Source organism: Emydura macquarii, unplaced genomic scaffold, assembly GCF_026122565.2.
Source record: "Emydura macquarii macquarii isolate MOO-44397 ecotype Brisbane River unplaced genomic scaffold, CSIRO-AGI_Emac_v2 contig_3348, whole genome shotgun sequence".
Lineage (NCBI taxonomy): Eukaryota > Metazoa > Chordata > Testudines > Chelidae > Emydura > Emydura macquarii.
In genome coordinates, this window is record NW_027133485.1 from 7,177,248 (window position 1) to 7,191,304 (window position 14,057).

The following is a 14,057-nucleotide window of genomic DNA, read 5'->3' on the forward strand; positions in this document are numbered from 1 at the left end:
TTATTTCCCCTTTTTGCACAAGTTATGATCATTTAAGAACAAACTGCATGCACCGTTATTGCCAAAAGCCATCTCAGCAAAAGGATGATGAAAAGAAAGAATCAACACTTTTGGTACAGTGCATTACATAGTAAGTGTAAATGACTGCTCGCGGTTACCTAGAAATTTTGTTCCAGCATGTATCTTTAAATGCCAGTTAATAACCCAAAATTTGGCTGCTAAATTCTCACAAATATGACAAAAGGGGAAATCTGTATATTTGTTGAACAATCTTGATTCTGGAAGTTAGTGCAAAATGGATTTACATATTAGGCCAAAAGATATACTTGATATTCTTCTCATTTTACCTGTTAGTCATCTTTAAAAAAATTACAGTGGTTATCCAGTCAGACAAAATGATGAATGGATTCGTTTTTACTTTACCATTAAACCATATAGGGCATCTTACTCCACAGAAGATGCATAGCTTTGTTCCTAACACTGCTCTATAATCAAATTCCAAAGCTACAATAACTCCAGTGGATCAGTATTTCCTTCATTTTTTTATTACAGCATGTTTGCTAAATTTACAGCAAGCAGAAAATAAGTTGGGTTTTAGTTATTTTGATCAAAACATTGATGTTTTAAAGGTAGTACACAATATTTGTTAAAAAGAACATATAAAAATACCTTTTTAGAAGCCCCTATATGAAAGAAAATACAAAGTTTAATCCCACAACTTTCCTCTGCTAGAGCTGCACGCTACTGCTAGTTTTAAATAGACTTTGTTGTTTTTAAACTATACATCCAGGAAAGTCTACAAAATTAAAGGTACGTAACGTGCATATAAATGATTGCATAGCAGAACATGAACATTAACTGCAAAGAGTAAAGAAAAAAAAAGTTAGAAATACTACCAAGTATATAAAGGTTCTAGAATCAACCCCTTAAACACATTCTACAGCCAGTATTTAAAAGCTGTCTGTTTCCTCAAAGGCCCCGCTGAAATTACTAAAACCAAAACCTAAAAGTAATTCTCTAAAAAGGAAATTTTCACCAACATTTCTATATACTACTATACAGACAGCAAGGGACACGAAGTGTTTGATGCTGACTTTTGTTTTTTCTATTTAAATTCAATGCCAGAAGCCATTTTCTTAAACAAAAATCTTGCCTTCCAGAGAAATACTTGTGAGATTACATACTGGTATTGTACTATGTTTCACATCAATTTACTCAAGATACTGTATTTGTGATACACAAAATAGCTAGAGATGCAGCTCTAATTCACACCCAACTTGAAACATTTGTTCTTAAGTAATTTAAAATGAAATCTTGTAACCAAAGCACTATCCAGTCTGGGGAGAAAGGGACGTAATTTAGGCTTGCTTGACTAGATAAATTTTGAAGTGTAAAAGGAAACCTTTAGTTATTCATGAATAAATGGCTACAGTTTGATATCTATGAATACACCAACTAACCACAAGAGTAATTGGCAGAAAAGTTTAGTTCTTATATACTGTACACATACAACTTGAAACAATCTACTTGCATCTAACAGCAGGAAACTAAGCAATTTATGATTAACTGCTCACTAAAATTTAGGATACAAAAACTGCATAAAATGTACACACATTAACCTAATATTGTAGCTGCTCTGTCATTTGCTTAAATTTGACCTTAATATTTTTCAACTGTGCATGTTTTTTTTTAAAAACATCTAATATTAGCAGCTGGGTAAAAGCAGTGAAGCCCTGTCCTGACAACAATCATGACACTGCATGACTGCCCATGAACCCTCAAGACTGTGACTCTCCCCATATACTATATGCAATGTTAGTACCATCTCTCCAGATGGTGGGGTTAACAAGAAACTTCAACACCATGTGTTTACTTGCTGTAGGTGGGCAAGAAAAACAGAGATTGCCTCCCTTTAAACAATGGAAATGTAATGTTGCCAGTCTATTTCACAGCAATGTTGCACTACAGCTGCCCAGTTTTCCATTCATACTGCAAACTTTTAATATTGAAGAACAAGTTAAACTGTTAGTTTAACTGTTCCACTCCAATTTGTACCAATTTCTCTGTGGATGTGAAATTTTTAATAGGACAATGTTGCAAATTATGGTCAATCAAGTTATCTCCAATATTTAAGCATCAAAAATGCAAATCTTTACAAAAATATACACAGACACACCACAATCAAATCAATAGCTGCCCAAGACATTTCACAAAGTGGACTCTCTTAGTGGCTTCTCAACACTGTTATTTTAATTATAACCATTGGCTACTACAGGGAAAACTGACAAAAAGTTCTTTTTAGCACTGTTGCAACATCATATTCCTGATAATTTAAGTAAATTGAACTGTGTGTAAATGAATGATTCATGCCTAAAAACAAGATGGTTACACTGTTAGTGGCCACTGGACTTGGGACTAGTCCATGATCTTGATCTGGATTTTGACCTAGATCTAGAATGTGATCTTGACTGAGATTTGGATCTAGCTGGTTCTTTTTTTCTCGGTTCCTTTTCATATCTTGAGCTGGACTTATACTGTGTTTTAGGATCTGTTTTAGAGGTGCCTCTAGATTTGGTGTGAGATGCAGACCTAGAACGTGATTTAGCCTTCATTTCTTTCTTGGGCTGTGACTTGGATCGTGATCTTGAATTGGACTTAGATCTTGAAAAAGATCGATTGCGGTGTTTGAACCTATCAGAATAAAGGGGAGAGAGATTTGAATATAAAAATGCTATTCTTAGACATCTAGTACATTTTTAAAAACCATTTTTGCAGGAGTAAATTTTTAATCTAAAATTAAGGATTATAGTAATCTATTTCTGAATTTAAATGGTGTAAACATTTACCTATCATTGTCCGAAGGGCTCCTGCTACGCCGAGGTCTTCCAGTAGGTCTACTGCTAAAAAGGTACATCAGAAAAAGTAAACGGTGACAAATACCTTTGTATTTATATAAATGATTAATAAGTTTAGTTTTTTTGAGATGTGCATTTGCTTTTAATTCTTTAATATGAAGCACAGAATTGTATTTCATTCAGTATTTCTGTTTTGATGAAGCATGCAAGATACAGTAACTCCCACGCATGTGATTACAAAGTGAGCATACAAAAAAAGTATTCAAAATGTTAACAACTAAATAGTCAGTATGTTTTTTTCTCCTCCAACTGACTGTTGTGTAGTTGAAGCTAAACACTACACTTACTTTCTAGGACTATAAGATCTTCTATAGTTGTAATCAAAAGAACGACTTCTAGACCTCCTCCTTTCGTAACTCCGGCTTCTAGATCGCCTGTATCTATCATAGTCATCATAGCGAGAAGAACTGTACACGTTTCTCCCTTCCTTGGCTTTCATTTGATTTGGAGCTGTAGAAAAATAGCAACATTTAACACTTTTGTTAAAAACTAAAAAGTAATTTTCTAATTTCTAGTTCAGTTCTCCCTGTCCCTTCCAATTTCAATTACACATTAGTGGTGGCACCCATGTTTTCCTAATTGAGCCCAACTAAATTGATTCTTGAGTCAAGCCAATGCATTGTTGATGAAGACCAAAAGGAATACGTCAGAGAGATGTAAAGAGTGGTCATATACCATCTTCACGACCCATTATTGTTCTTTAGCACAGCCTTGGGGCTGCTTTAGGTTGTGTCCAGTTGCCAGCCCCAAAGGATGATTTGGGCAACAGAGCATTCCCTGGTATAGCAGTGCTTTAGCCAATACTTTGCCCCACATATACCAGGTGGTAGCAAAGAGCTAGCTATCCTGGTGCTATCCCATTGGAGAAAAATCTTAGAATCTTCAGTGGACCTGTTAGTTTAGCTTTATGGCCCCATTATGTTGTGACATTTCTGAATTCAGTTAAGGGGACCGTCAACTGGAAATCTAGTCCCTTTTTAAATAAATCAGCAAAAATAGCTGCAGGTATTACACCTGCCTCACAGTTACATGTGTAGGGTTTTGTAGGAGAACATAACAGGTAGATTGTTACTCTTATAATTTATACAGCAAGATCCTTGGGGCAGAAACAGTCTTCGTCTGAAGGTACATGTACATGTTTTATAATACCAACATGCTAGAAATGTTTCTTGTGCTGTATTCTTAAAAATTAGCCATTTTCTGAAGTATAATACTTAATACAACCAGACTAATCCTGTTTTAGAGTTACAAAAAATGAATAAGACTTCTTACTTTCAATTTACACCACATTAAGTGTGAAATAGTTTGTCTCTCTTTAATCATTAAAGCTGGTCACAAGACATAATTTGTATCAGTATCATTCTGTATTTGGAACCATCAAAACATTTCATTTAAATATCGAAACAAAGTAAATTATATTAAAATAATAGTGTATTAAGAGTTGAAAGTTTTGTTGAAATTGACATGTTCCTGCAAACAATTTATATTGTCATGAAACTGCATTTTATGATGAAAACTGTTCAGTATACAATTTCTTGACCAATTCTAATAGTCACCTTGTGGTAAAAAAAGCCTGCATTCAAACATAACAATATACTTTAAGTTATCAAGAGATTTTAGGACTCTTTTCTAGATACATAAAAGAGAAAGACAACCAAATCTTATTTAATATGAAAAATGTTCTTTTGATTAATGTTGAAATAATGGTTGTGTAATATCTTCCCAGGACTGACTAACATCAAGGATAAAACTGCATACTGATATATTACACAAGGGCACTTACTTTTCCGATCGCCCTGCGCAAACTGGATTTCTATCTGACGGCCACAAATCCACTTCCGGTCCAAATTATGGAGGGCATCTTCAGCATCACGCACATCTTCAAATGTGCTAAGTGTTAAGGTACTTGGGAATTTGAGTAGTTTACAACTTCAATTGACAATTTTTCCTGGATTTATCACCACACTACAGGGCACACTGAAAACTATCTCCCATTAACTGTAAGGTTGTAGGAGAATTTTTGGAGAAAATACACTACAAATCTTGTAGTATAGGTACAACCAAGAGTATTTATACTTTAGTGAACAATCACCATGCAACTATCTTCCTAGCCTTCTTTTCCCCCAAATATACTGATGTATCACAATTAGCTTCTTTTAAAAGAAGTTATTTAGTAATTAGTGATCTGATTATCTAGATCTGCCTTACCAAAAAAAAAAGGTAGGAAATGCTCTCTTAAAATGCTTAAGCAACGTAAACAATACAAAATGAAAATTCTACATTTATTACTGTATTCATGAAACTTTACAATTGGGAAGAGGATTCCCTTTTTCACCCACTCCTTTAAAATGGTTTATGACTTTCAGCAACTGTTACTCAAATATAGACCATTGTATTCTATCAAAGAATAAAGTACGTACTGAAACATTAACCTATGGGTTAGATGTTCAATAATGTAATTATCAATATCTTTAATCTAGAAGATTGATCACTGTAATTCACACATTTTCCTTTGTCTAGCTGACTTGAAAGAATGAATCATCTGTATCGGTCTGCATACCAACTTGGTCCTTCATCTCCAGGGCCCCAAATAGATATACTTGTCTTGACAAATAAACCAAGAATGAATGCATTTCATTCAATACAGTTACAGTTTCAATACCACCCACAAGTGAAATATTACAGGTTTTGTCAACAGACTAAACCAGAATCATTTATCAAGTTACCCCTTACACGAGAAACAGAAAAAAAATGTTATTCTGTAGGATACATCAGGTATGATTCCTTTAATCTTGGCCACCATTCAACTTCATCTTGACCTTTAACTCTTTAAGTGCTTGTCAGAAGGACTTGTCATGAGATGCTTGGTCAAAAATGACAGATGGCTTTATCTTTTACTTTGAAAAACAACCTTTTCCCCCTTTTGTAGATAAAGCGAAGCTTTGTCTCCCATTATGGCTTGTCCTTCTTCCAGCTTTTCTTTACTTTTTCTTTTCCCAAACTCTCCCTTCTCTTCAAGCCTGATCCTTAAGAGGTCTTTGGCTTGTCTACTTGCCTTAATTGTTGAACTCTACTCTAAAGGTTCTTTCATGCTTTCTCTTTGGGGTCGCCATTACTGTACAGCTTTACATTCTCTGAGGCAACAACAGAGGACAGTATATTAGGGGACAATATTAAAGAAAGAAGTTTACCTCATTTTTTATACAATCTGCTTTTGATCAAGTGATTCCAGTTTCCATGTTTTTAAGTTAACAATGAATACCAGCCACAATTTGCTAAGCACAAAGAACAAACTTACTTTCAGTATCAGTTATATTAAAAATGTGGTAGACACTTCTGAGTCAGTGATAATTGTCATTTAAATCATATAGTATCAACCTGAGTGACAGATATGCAACAAAATAGCTCTTATTTTACTGGATTTGGTTTAAAACTTTGCAAAAAAGGTAAAGAGCAATTTGTGAGGAGTTAATCTGAAAAAATGGAACACGTCATAATAAGACATTTATTAGATACAACACAAAAAGTAAACTGCTTTTTCATTTAGATTTGTTACCTCTTACACAAACTTGAATTTCAAACTTCAACACCCCTCACTAATCAGCCATCTGAAGAAAGGATATTGAACGTAAGCAAATCCTCTTGGACGACGCGTGTAGAAATCAAGTGGAACGTACACATCAACTATAGGCCCATAACGACCAAACTCACGACGCAAGTCTTCAGACCTGAAATACCATAAATATATCTTTATATATTCTCTCACTATTTACATATAAGCTGCACACTGAAAACTTAAAAAATTATTGAAAAATCTTTAATCAAATAATATGGCCAAAGCATACTTTTAGAACTAACTAGATGATGAAGTATAAAAACCCCTTTAAAAATTCTGAGTAATTAGTCTTTGTGGTAAAATTAATCAGAATAAATTTAAAACCTGATTTAAATCATATATCAAATGTATAGGGATTCTCTAAAGCACCCAAAGTGCTTAGTGTCTTGAAATAATTAAAGTTATATGCTTGGCCCTTGGAATCTGAAAATTCAGTGTACTTCAATATTGGGAAAGTGTAAGTGGAGAAAATACAAGTAGATGGTGTATTTAGTAAACAGTACTGAATTACTGAAGGAGGATGGGAAGGGAGAAGAAACAGCAGGGCTCAATTTTTTTTTTTTTAAAGCTTGTCTAAGACATCTAACTCCACATTTTTTGCAACATAAAAACGTGTTACAATCCAAAACTACATTCTACCTAACAAGGTGCATTTTTCAGACACATCAAAGAGCAATACTAGAAGCAGCCATTCAAGCCACTAAGAGTTAATTGCTTCATGAAGGTGCTCTAACAAAGAAGTATAATTATGTTCAACAGGTTTGGCCCTATTTGGAATCACTCTCACCAATAACCTGAACTCTCTCATACAATAAAATCTGTATGTTATTTTGACGCTTAAAATGGCCCTGGCTAGGAAAAATCAATCCAAAAACAATCTTAAGCACTATGAAAAGTTACCACTATTCATCTCTCTTCCTTATAGCCTGGAGAAGAAGGCATGACACACACCAGTGGTAAGAATGCCAGAGGCAAACAAAAGATTCAATAAGAAATCTCAACTTAATGATATCTGTACAATGGGCAGAGTTTTCACAGCAAGTTACAGAAAGGAACCAAACAGGTCCATTTTCTTCAGAATTTGTATGCAAGTTTTCTTCCCCAACTGTTCTGGTCACTAAATAAATGCCCCTCTAAAATTAATCACAAGCATAATCATTGAGGAATGATAGGTGACCACACAAAAAAAAGCTCACACACACATAACCTGTTTCCAATTCAGAACTATAATATCATAGGGAAAAATGCAAGTTCTGCTTCATTCCAATTTCAATATTCTTTACTGCATGACTCCTTTAGCATAGGTTATTTTTCCAATAATAAACAATACAATCATAGGCCTTAATCCTGTGTTCCACAAAAGCAACACTCTTCCTGATTTAAATGGGATTTATGGTGAAATGAGTACATCATCCTGACTTTAATACATAAAATGTACTTAATACAAACTACATACTCGAAACAAGTTAAATAAAAACTACAAAGTTTTTAATAAAGGTCAGAAGGAGATATTAATTAAAAAGGTACAAGGAAAATGTGATAAAGTGAGCAGTTTGCTAAAAATACCCAGGGTACAAATGAGAAAAATAGACGATATACAATTCCTTAACACTTCCACTGCACGATGAAATGAAAGTTACAGCAGTCTTTTGTATTTGGAACCTGGATATTTTTACTTTAGACAGCTGTGAAACACAACTTCTCTCTAGTGACTGAAAACCCACCGAAAACCACCTTACAAAACGAGTGCAGTAACATCCTAGCCAAAGAAGCAACAAAAATACCCAGGGGGGAGTAGAGGGCGCGCACTCTGTCTGGTGCTTTTTCACCTCACGGCAATCGCTGTTTCTCAACTCTATCCTCGAGGGGGCGGCAAGTATTTGACCCCAGTGGTTGTTGGGAAACTACACGTGTCCTGGAGAACAGCATTTGGCCCCCACGTTACTCTCTCACACACACAAACCCTAAACCCTGCCTTGATTTTCTACTGAGCACGCGCAACTGCAGGGGTGTCCAACGTTAATCGGCGGGGCCTCTACGGCCATCCTGCTTCTCGTCAATTCTCCCTCCCTGGGTTTGTTGCTCTGAACGTTTTCTGAACTCATAGACGCGCTGGGCAAAAAGCGGCTGGAAGGAGAAGCGAACAAGGCAGAGAGCAGAAGGCGTGCGAAGAATGGAAGCGATAAGGAGGATAGGGAAGAAGGAAACGGCCTGGGCCGCCTTTCCCCTCCCTCATGGGACCTCCCGCTCCTTCCAGGGGGAGCTGCCTGCGCGCGGCCTAGTGAGCCCGCCAAAGCCTACGAAGCTCTCGCGCCATACTCCGCTCGCTGCCCCTCCCAGCGCCCCCCCACGCCGCCCGGTCCCCTTCCCTGGATCCCCCCCGCACTTACACACACCTGGTGTCGTCGGCCACGTTCCGCACGAAAAGCGAGGTGTTGGGGGGGCGCAGATAGCGGGACATGGCGGCGGCGGCGGCTCCGCGGGAGGGCACGAGCAGCAAGGCCCAGAGGCGGCTGAGGAAAGAGGAGCGAAAGCGACCCCGAGAGAGAGAGAGAGAGAGAGAGAGCGCCACAATCAACGGCCTCGCCCCCTCTCGCGAGACTGCGAACGGACTACCGAACGCTTCCGAGACTGAGAGCTAGGCCAGAACTGGGAGGGGAGGGAGGGCGGACGAGAGCGGGAGAGCTCAGCAGGCGCCAACCTGCGCTCGCCCTCGCTCGCTTTGCGCGTGCGCCAGTTCGCCTTTCGGCTGTGCGCACGCGCCGAACCCTCTAGCTCCCGCCCTCCCCGCCACCAGCTCTTGGGATCCTTCCCGCCTCTTTTCCGCACATGTACCATTCCGCCACCTATTTAGCGCATGCGCTATAACAAAGCGCCAGTTCAACGCGCGCGAGGTTTTTTCTTTGGCGGTTGGTAGAGCAGAACTTTGCCGACTCTGTAACTGAGTGGAGCGCGCGCTGCCCCCAATCTTAACCGTTTCCCGCCCAAACGGAGCTGAGCTGCTCGCGCCTGTCTGACTGGCCCTCTCAGGCGAGGAAGGTGAAGAGGGGAACCGTCGCCTGAGGGGCGGCATCAGCCATGGCGCTGGCTGCTGCTGTGAGTGACAGAGCAGAGAGCCCTCCCCCCCCATTCCCCATTGTTACTGTCAGCACCGCACCCCTCAGTCCCACCACACAACTAGGACAGCCCTATCCTAAATGAAGCCGACCGTGAGCGCCTGCATGGCATCCGAATATCCACAGGCTGCACCATCCAAAATGCTGACATGTAATATCTTAGCTGGCGCAGTTAAAACATTACATCTGGGCACCATTAGAAACACCATATTGCATGGCAATGGGAGGTCACAATGTTACACCATGTAACGTGTCAGCCATGATGCTTTGCAAGGCCAAACATGATTCCAAGACTCGAGGGGATAGCTGGTAACCAAAGCCACATGGTGTTTGTTTTATAGGAAGGAGCATGGCCTTGTCTGAGCAAGTGGCTGAGACTCAGAGTCTCTGAGCACTTTTCCTGCATCCTGCCTCTGTTATTGACTCACTAAGCAACCTTGATCAAGTCACTTAACCTTGCTGTGCATTGTTTTACCCATATGTAAAATGGGGATAATTATACCATTAGTACTATCATTACTTGAACAGTATAGTGCATAAATGAGAGGCCTCCAACTATTAAACCAGCCTCTGTAATGGTTGAGTTAATGAAATACTCGTTAAAGAAACCTGTGGAGGTTCAGCTCATATTTGATGTAATGTATAGCAAATCTGAGGAACAGAAGGAGAAGTCACCACAAGCCTGAAACAAGATGCTTCCAGCATTCAACACTATCTTTCTTTGGCCTTCCAGACTTTGCTGTTGCCTCATTTTAAATGGTAGAACATGAGTAAAACTGTGGCAGCTACAAACAGGTGCTCCTGCTCAGATCCTGTTGTTCTCTCTCACATGTCCAGAACAGTTTGTTGTATTATGCAGATTCAACAAAGTAGAGGAAGTCGGATCACTGGAAGAGGAGACCTTGTATTGCATTTTGTCAAACAGAAGAAAAGCGCCTCGGTGGTTATTGTGTCTGAGTAACACTGAGTAAAATCAATGGCCTTTGACTTACGTGACGCACTGCTACAGACTGGGAACCGACTGGCTAGGCAGTAGTTCTGCAGAAAAGGACCTGGGATTACAGTGGACAAAAAGCTGGATATGAGTCAACAGTGTGCCCTTACTGCCAAGAAGGATAATGGCATATTGGGCTGCATGAGTAGGAGCATTATCAGCAGATTGAGGGAAGTGATTATTCCCCTCTATTTGGCATTGGTGAGTATTTGGAGTATTATGCCACATTTGGAATATTGTGTCCAGTTTTGAGCCCCCCACTACAGGAAGGATGTGGACAAATTGGAGAGAGTCCAGCACTGCAGGGGGCAACAAAAATTATTAGAGGGCTGGAGCACATGACTTGGGAGGAGAGGCTGAGGGAACTGGGCTTGTTTAGTCTGTAGAAGAGAAGAGTGAGAGGGGAGATTTGATAGCAGACTTCAACTACCTGAAGGGGGCTCCAGGGAGGACAGAACTAGGCTATTCTTAATGGTAGCAGAGGACAGAACAAGGAGCAATGGTCTCAAGTGGCAGTAGGGGAGGTCTAGGTTGGATATTAGGAAAAAGTTTTTCACTAGGAGGGTAGTGAAGCACTGGAATGGGTTACCTAGGGAGGTGGTGGAATTTCCATCCTTAGAGGTTTTTAAGCTGTGGCTTGACAAAGCCCTGGCTGGGATGATTTAGCTGAGGTTAGTCCTGCTTTGAGCATGGGGTTGCGTTAGATGACCACCTGAGGTCCCTTCCAACTCTAATATTCTATGATTCAGTTGAGGTTGGCCCTACTTTGAGCAGGAGGTTGAGGGGGTTGGACTAGATGACCTTCTGAGGTCCCTTCCAACCCTAATCTTCTATGATCTATGATGTTCATTGCTCTTTGGTATAAAGATAATGATTCCAACCTACAGTAATTTGTAAATTATACAATAGGCGTTTCCCTTTCTAACATGATACTGTACTATACTTACTAGCAGTGGGCATTTGAGCTGAGTTTAATGTGCAAATAAATATACAGTTAAACTCTATTCATACATAAAAGCTTCTTTAAAAGAACATGAAACTGGTAATACGAAGACAGAAAAGCTGGTTAAAGAATAAACCTACCATATGTGAGCACAGCATAATGCAGCTGTGTAATACCAAAGTGTCTAGCTATTGGTAGGCCTCAAAAACTCATCTGGAATTCTGCATTCAGAAACCCATGTGGAACCACTGAAGTTGCTTTATGGCAGAATTTGGTGCATAGCAATTCATACATGTAGCCAGAAGTAATTATATATCTTTTTCAGAAACCTCTGGTACTGGCAGCTGGTAGAGACAAGGTTCTGAACTAGATGGATCATGTCTGTTCTGTAGTGTTCAGAATTACAAGATGCAATTATATAAATATTCTTATGAAGTGTACTGTACATGATTTCACTTGATTTTGGGGGAGATGGATGTATCTCTCTTTCATTGCAAGACTTTTCCATCCATAAAGAATGGCTTATTTCCTAGAGTAGTAAGATAAGTCCCTTGGCCCAAACCCTAGAATCATCAACTGAATCATTAACTAGTCTACATATATTCTATTATATATAGTACCACTCCTATTCTGCACCCACTGAAGTCAATGGGAGGTTTGTCAATGACTCGACTGGGAGCAGTCTCTTTGTGGGTTGGTCCCAGTTCTTCCTAGAATTGCATCTGCTATGTGGTAGCATCCTCCAGCTATAAATAAGAACAAGGGTTCCAGTTCTTGACAGGTTGGAGTAAAGGATTCACAATAAAATTCAGATCTCTCACATGGCAGTGGAATGTGCTGAGACTAGGTTGCTATGGTCAGCCCTGTAGGTGACAAGGTTAAGGTTAAATAATGTGGACATTGCATTGTTTGCGCTTTCAGAATGTTTTATGGAGGCTAAATGCAAATATTTTAAATATCAGTTTCAATTTTATATATTGATTAGTACTGTTTTCAGAACATCCTAGAGTCCTGTAACCCAGTCTCCCTTTGCATAGCAGAGCGTGGCTGCTGAACTGTTTTTCTAGGCTTTCATTGAGTTGGTGGGTTGAATGGGTATGAGTGAGTTTGTGGTGAAAGTCTTTTATTTGTGGAGGGTTGGGAGCTCTTTTGTGAGCATTAACCCAGTGTCACTTTTTGTATCTGTGTGTGTTTGGGTTTTTTATAAACACATAAGTGCTTAGTATTTTAGACACGTGCTTTAAATCTAAATAAATACATGTATGTGTCAATATGTGCAAAGCAATGTAGTATACATTTTTTACCACAGGTTTTAAAATCCTAGTGATTACAATTTTATTTTACAAAAAATAATATATTTTTTAGTTAACTAGTTCAGAAAAGCACCTGAATATGTTAAATCTCTTGCACAATACAATTTACAGATGCAGCTTGTGATTGTTGAAGCATTGTGGTTTCCTGGGAATTTACTGTTAGACAACTAGTTCCCTTTTGTAGTGTTTCCTTATCTAGCTAGTAACAGTTACTGAGCAACTTACAAACATTAGCTTTCCAAGCTGTTTTTTTGCACCACAAAACTTTAAAAGAGCTTTCTTCCCAATTTTGTTCTGGCCAACATCTTGACTCTCTGCCAGTGATCTTGTATACAGGTGCAACTCCCACTGTACTCAATGGATGTTTTAGGGCTTGTCTATATGGGGAAAATTACCAGCATAGCTATATTGGTAAAACTTCCTATGTGGACACTCTTATCCCAGAATAAGAGTGGTTTTTTTCTGATTTAGTCTATTTCACTTTGAAAGTGGCATTGCTTGTTGAAGATCAAATTCTGTTCCCAGTCAAGTCACTTGAAAAAACTCATTGACTTCAGTGGGTGCAGAATAGGACTGATACTATATGTAATAGAATCCACATAATTGGGGACTTGGTAAGTGGCATGACTACTGTATTAGGGAACAGATTTAGTGATTCTAAACCAGAGAGGTGAGGGGATCACAGCTCATGACCATAGGCCCATTAAATGACAATGACAACTCTATGATAATGGCAGATTTTGTGTGGGATGGAGGATAATGCGTTAAAAGGGGAATGCACTTTGTAGTGAGGGACAGTTAGGTAGTATAGGTGCAGAGACATTTTTCTCATACACTTTCTCACTTCAGTTCTGTGCATTTCATACCTTAGCCTAGCAGGCAGAGTACAGATACCTCTCCCGGCAGCCAGCAAACATTTCAGCTCTACTCCGAGACTGTTACAAACAGACATGCTTCATGGTTTTAGACCGTGAAAATTTAATTAATAGGCAGTATGTTTAAGTGCATTTGGTTTGATGGTGGCTCAGCTTTGTCTACTGAACATGTACAGTACTTTAAATATTTCTATTGTGATAACAGAAAGAGCAGCAGTGATACTGACAGTTGTGCATGCCAGCCACAAAAATGTCTGATTTCTGCTTGCTGGGTAGGAAGTAGAT

The 14,057-nt window shown here is 39.0% G+C and overlaps 1 protein-coding gene across 4 annotated transcripts; it reads right to left on the reverse strand.

Annotated features, from left to right (window-relative positions):
- Positions 1-523: 523 nt before the first annotated feature.
- SRSF10 (serine and arginine rich splicing factor 10) lies at positions 524-9,424 on the reverse strand. 4 transcript variants are annotated; one of them, XM_067533987.1, is made up of 6 exons: positions 8,928-9,424; positions 6,537-6,643; positions 4,699-4,800; positions 3,203-3,365; positions 2,847-2,897; positions 524-2,691 (listed from the first exon to the last, which is right to left on the reverse strand). In XM_067533987.1, the coding sequence occupies exons 1-6, from the start codon at positions 8,990-8,992 to the stop codon at positions 2,394-2,396; spliced, it is 786 nt and encodes a 261-aa protein (XP_067390088.1). In that variant the 5' UTR covers positions 8,993-9,424; the 3' UTR covers positions 524-2,393. The 4 variants fall into 4 exon arrangements, with proteins under 4 accessions (XP_067390088.1, XP_067390086.1, XP_067390087.1 ...); XM_067533985.1 differs by having other exon boundaries at positions 8,922-9,424; XM_067533986.1 differs by having other exon boundaries at positions 2,847-2,900; positions 8,928-9,416.
- Positions 9,425-14,057: the final 4,633 nt, after the last annotated feature.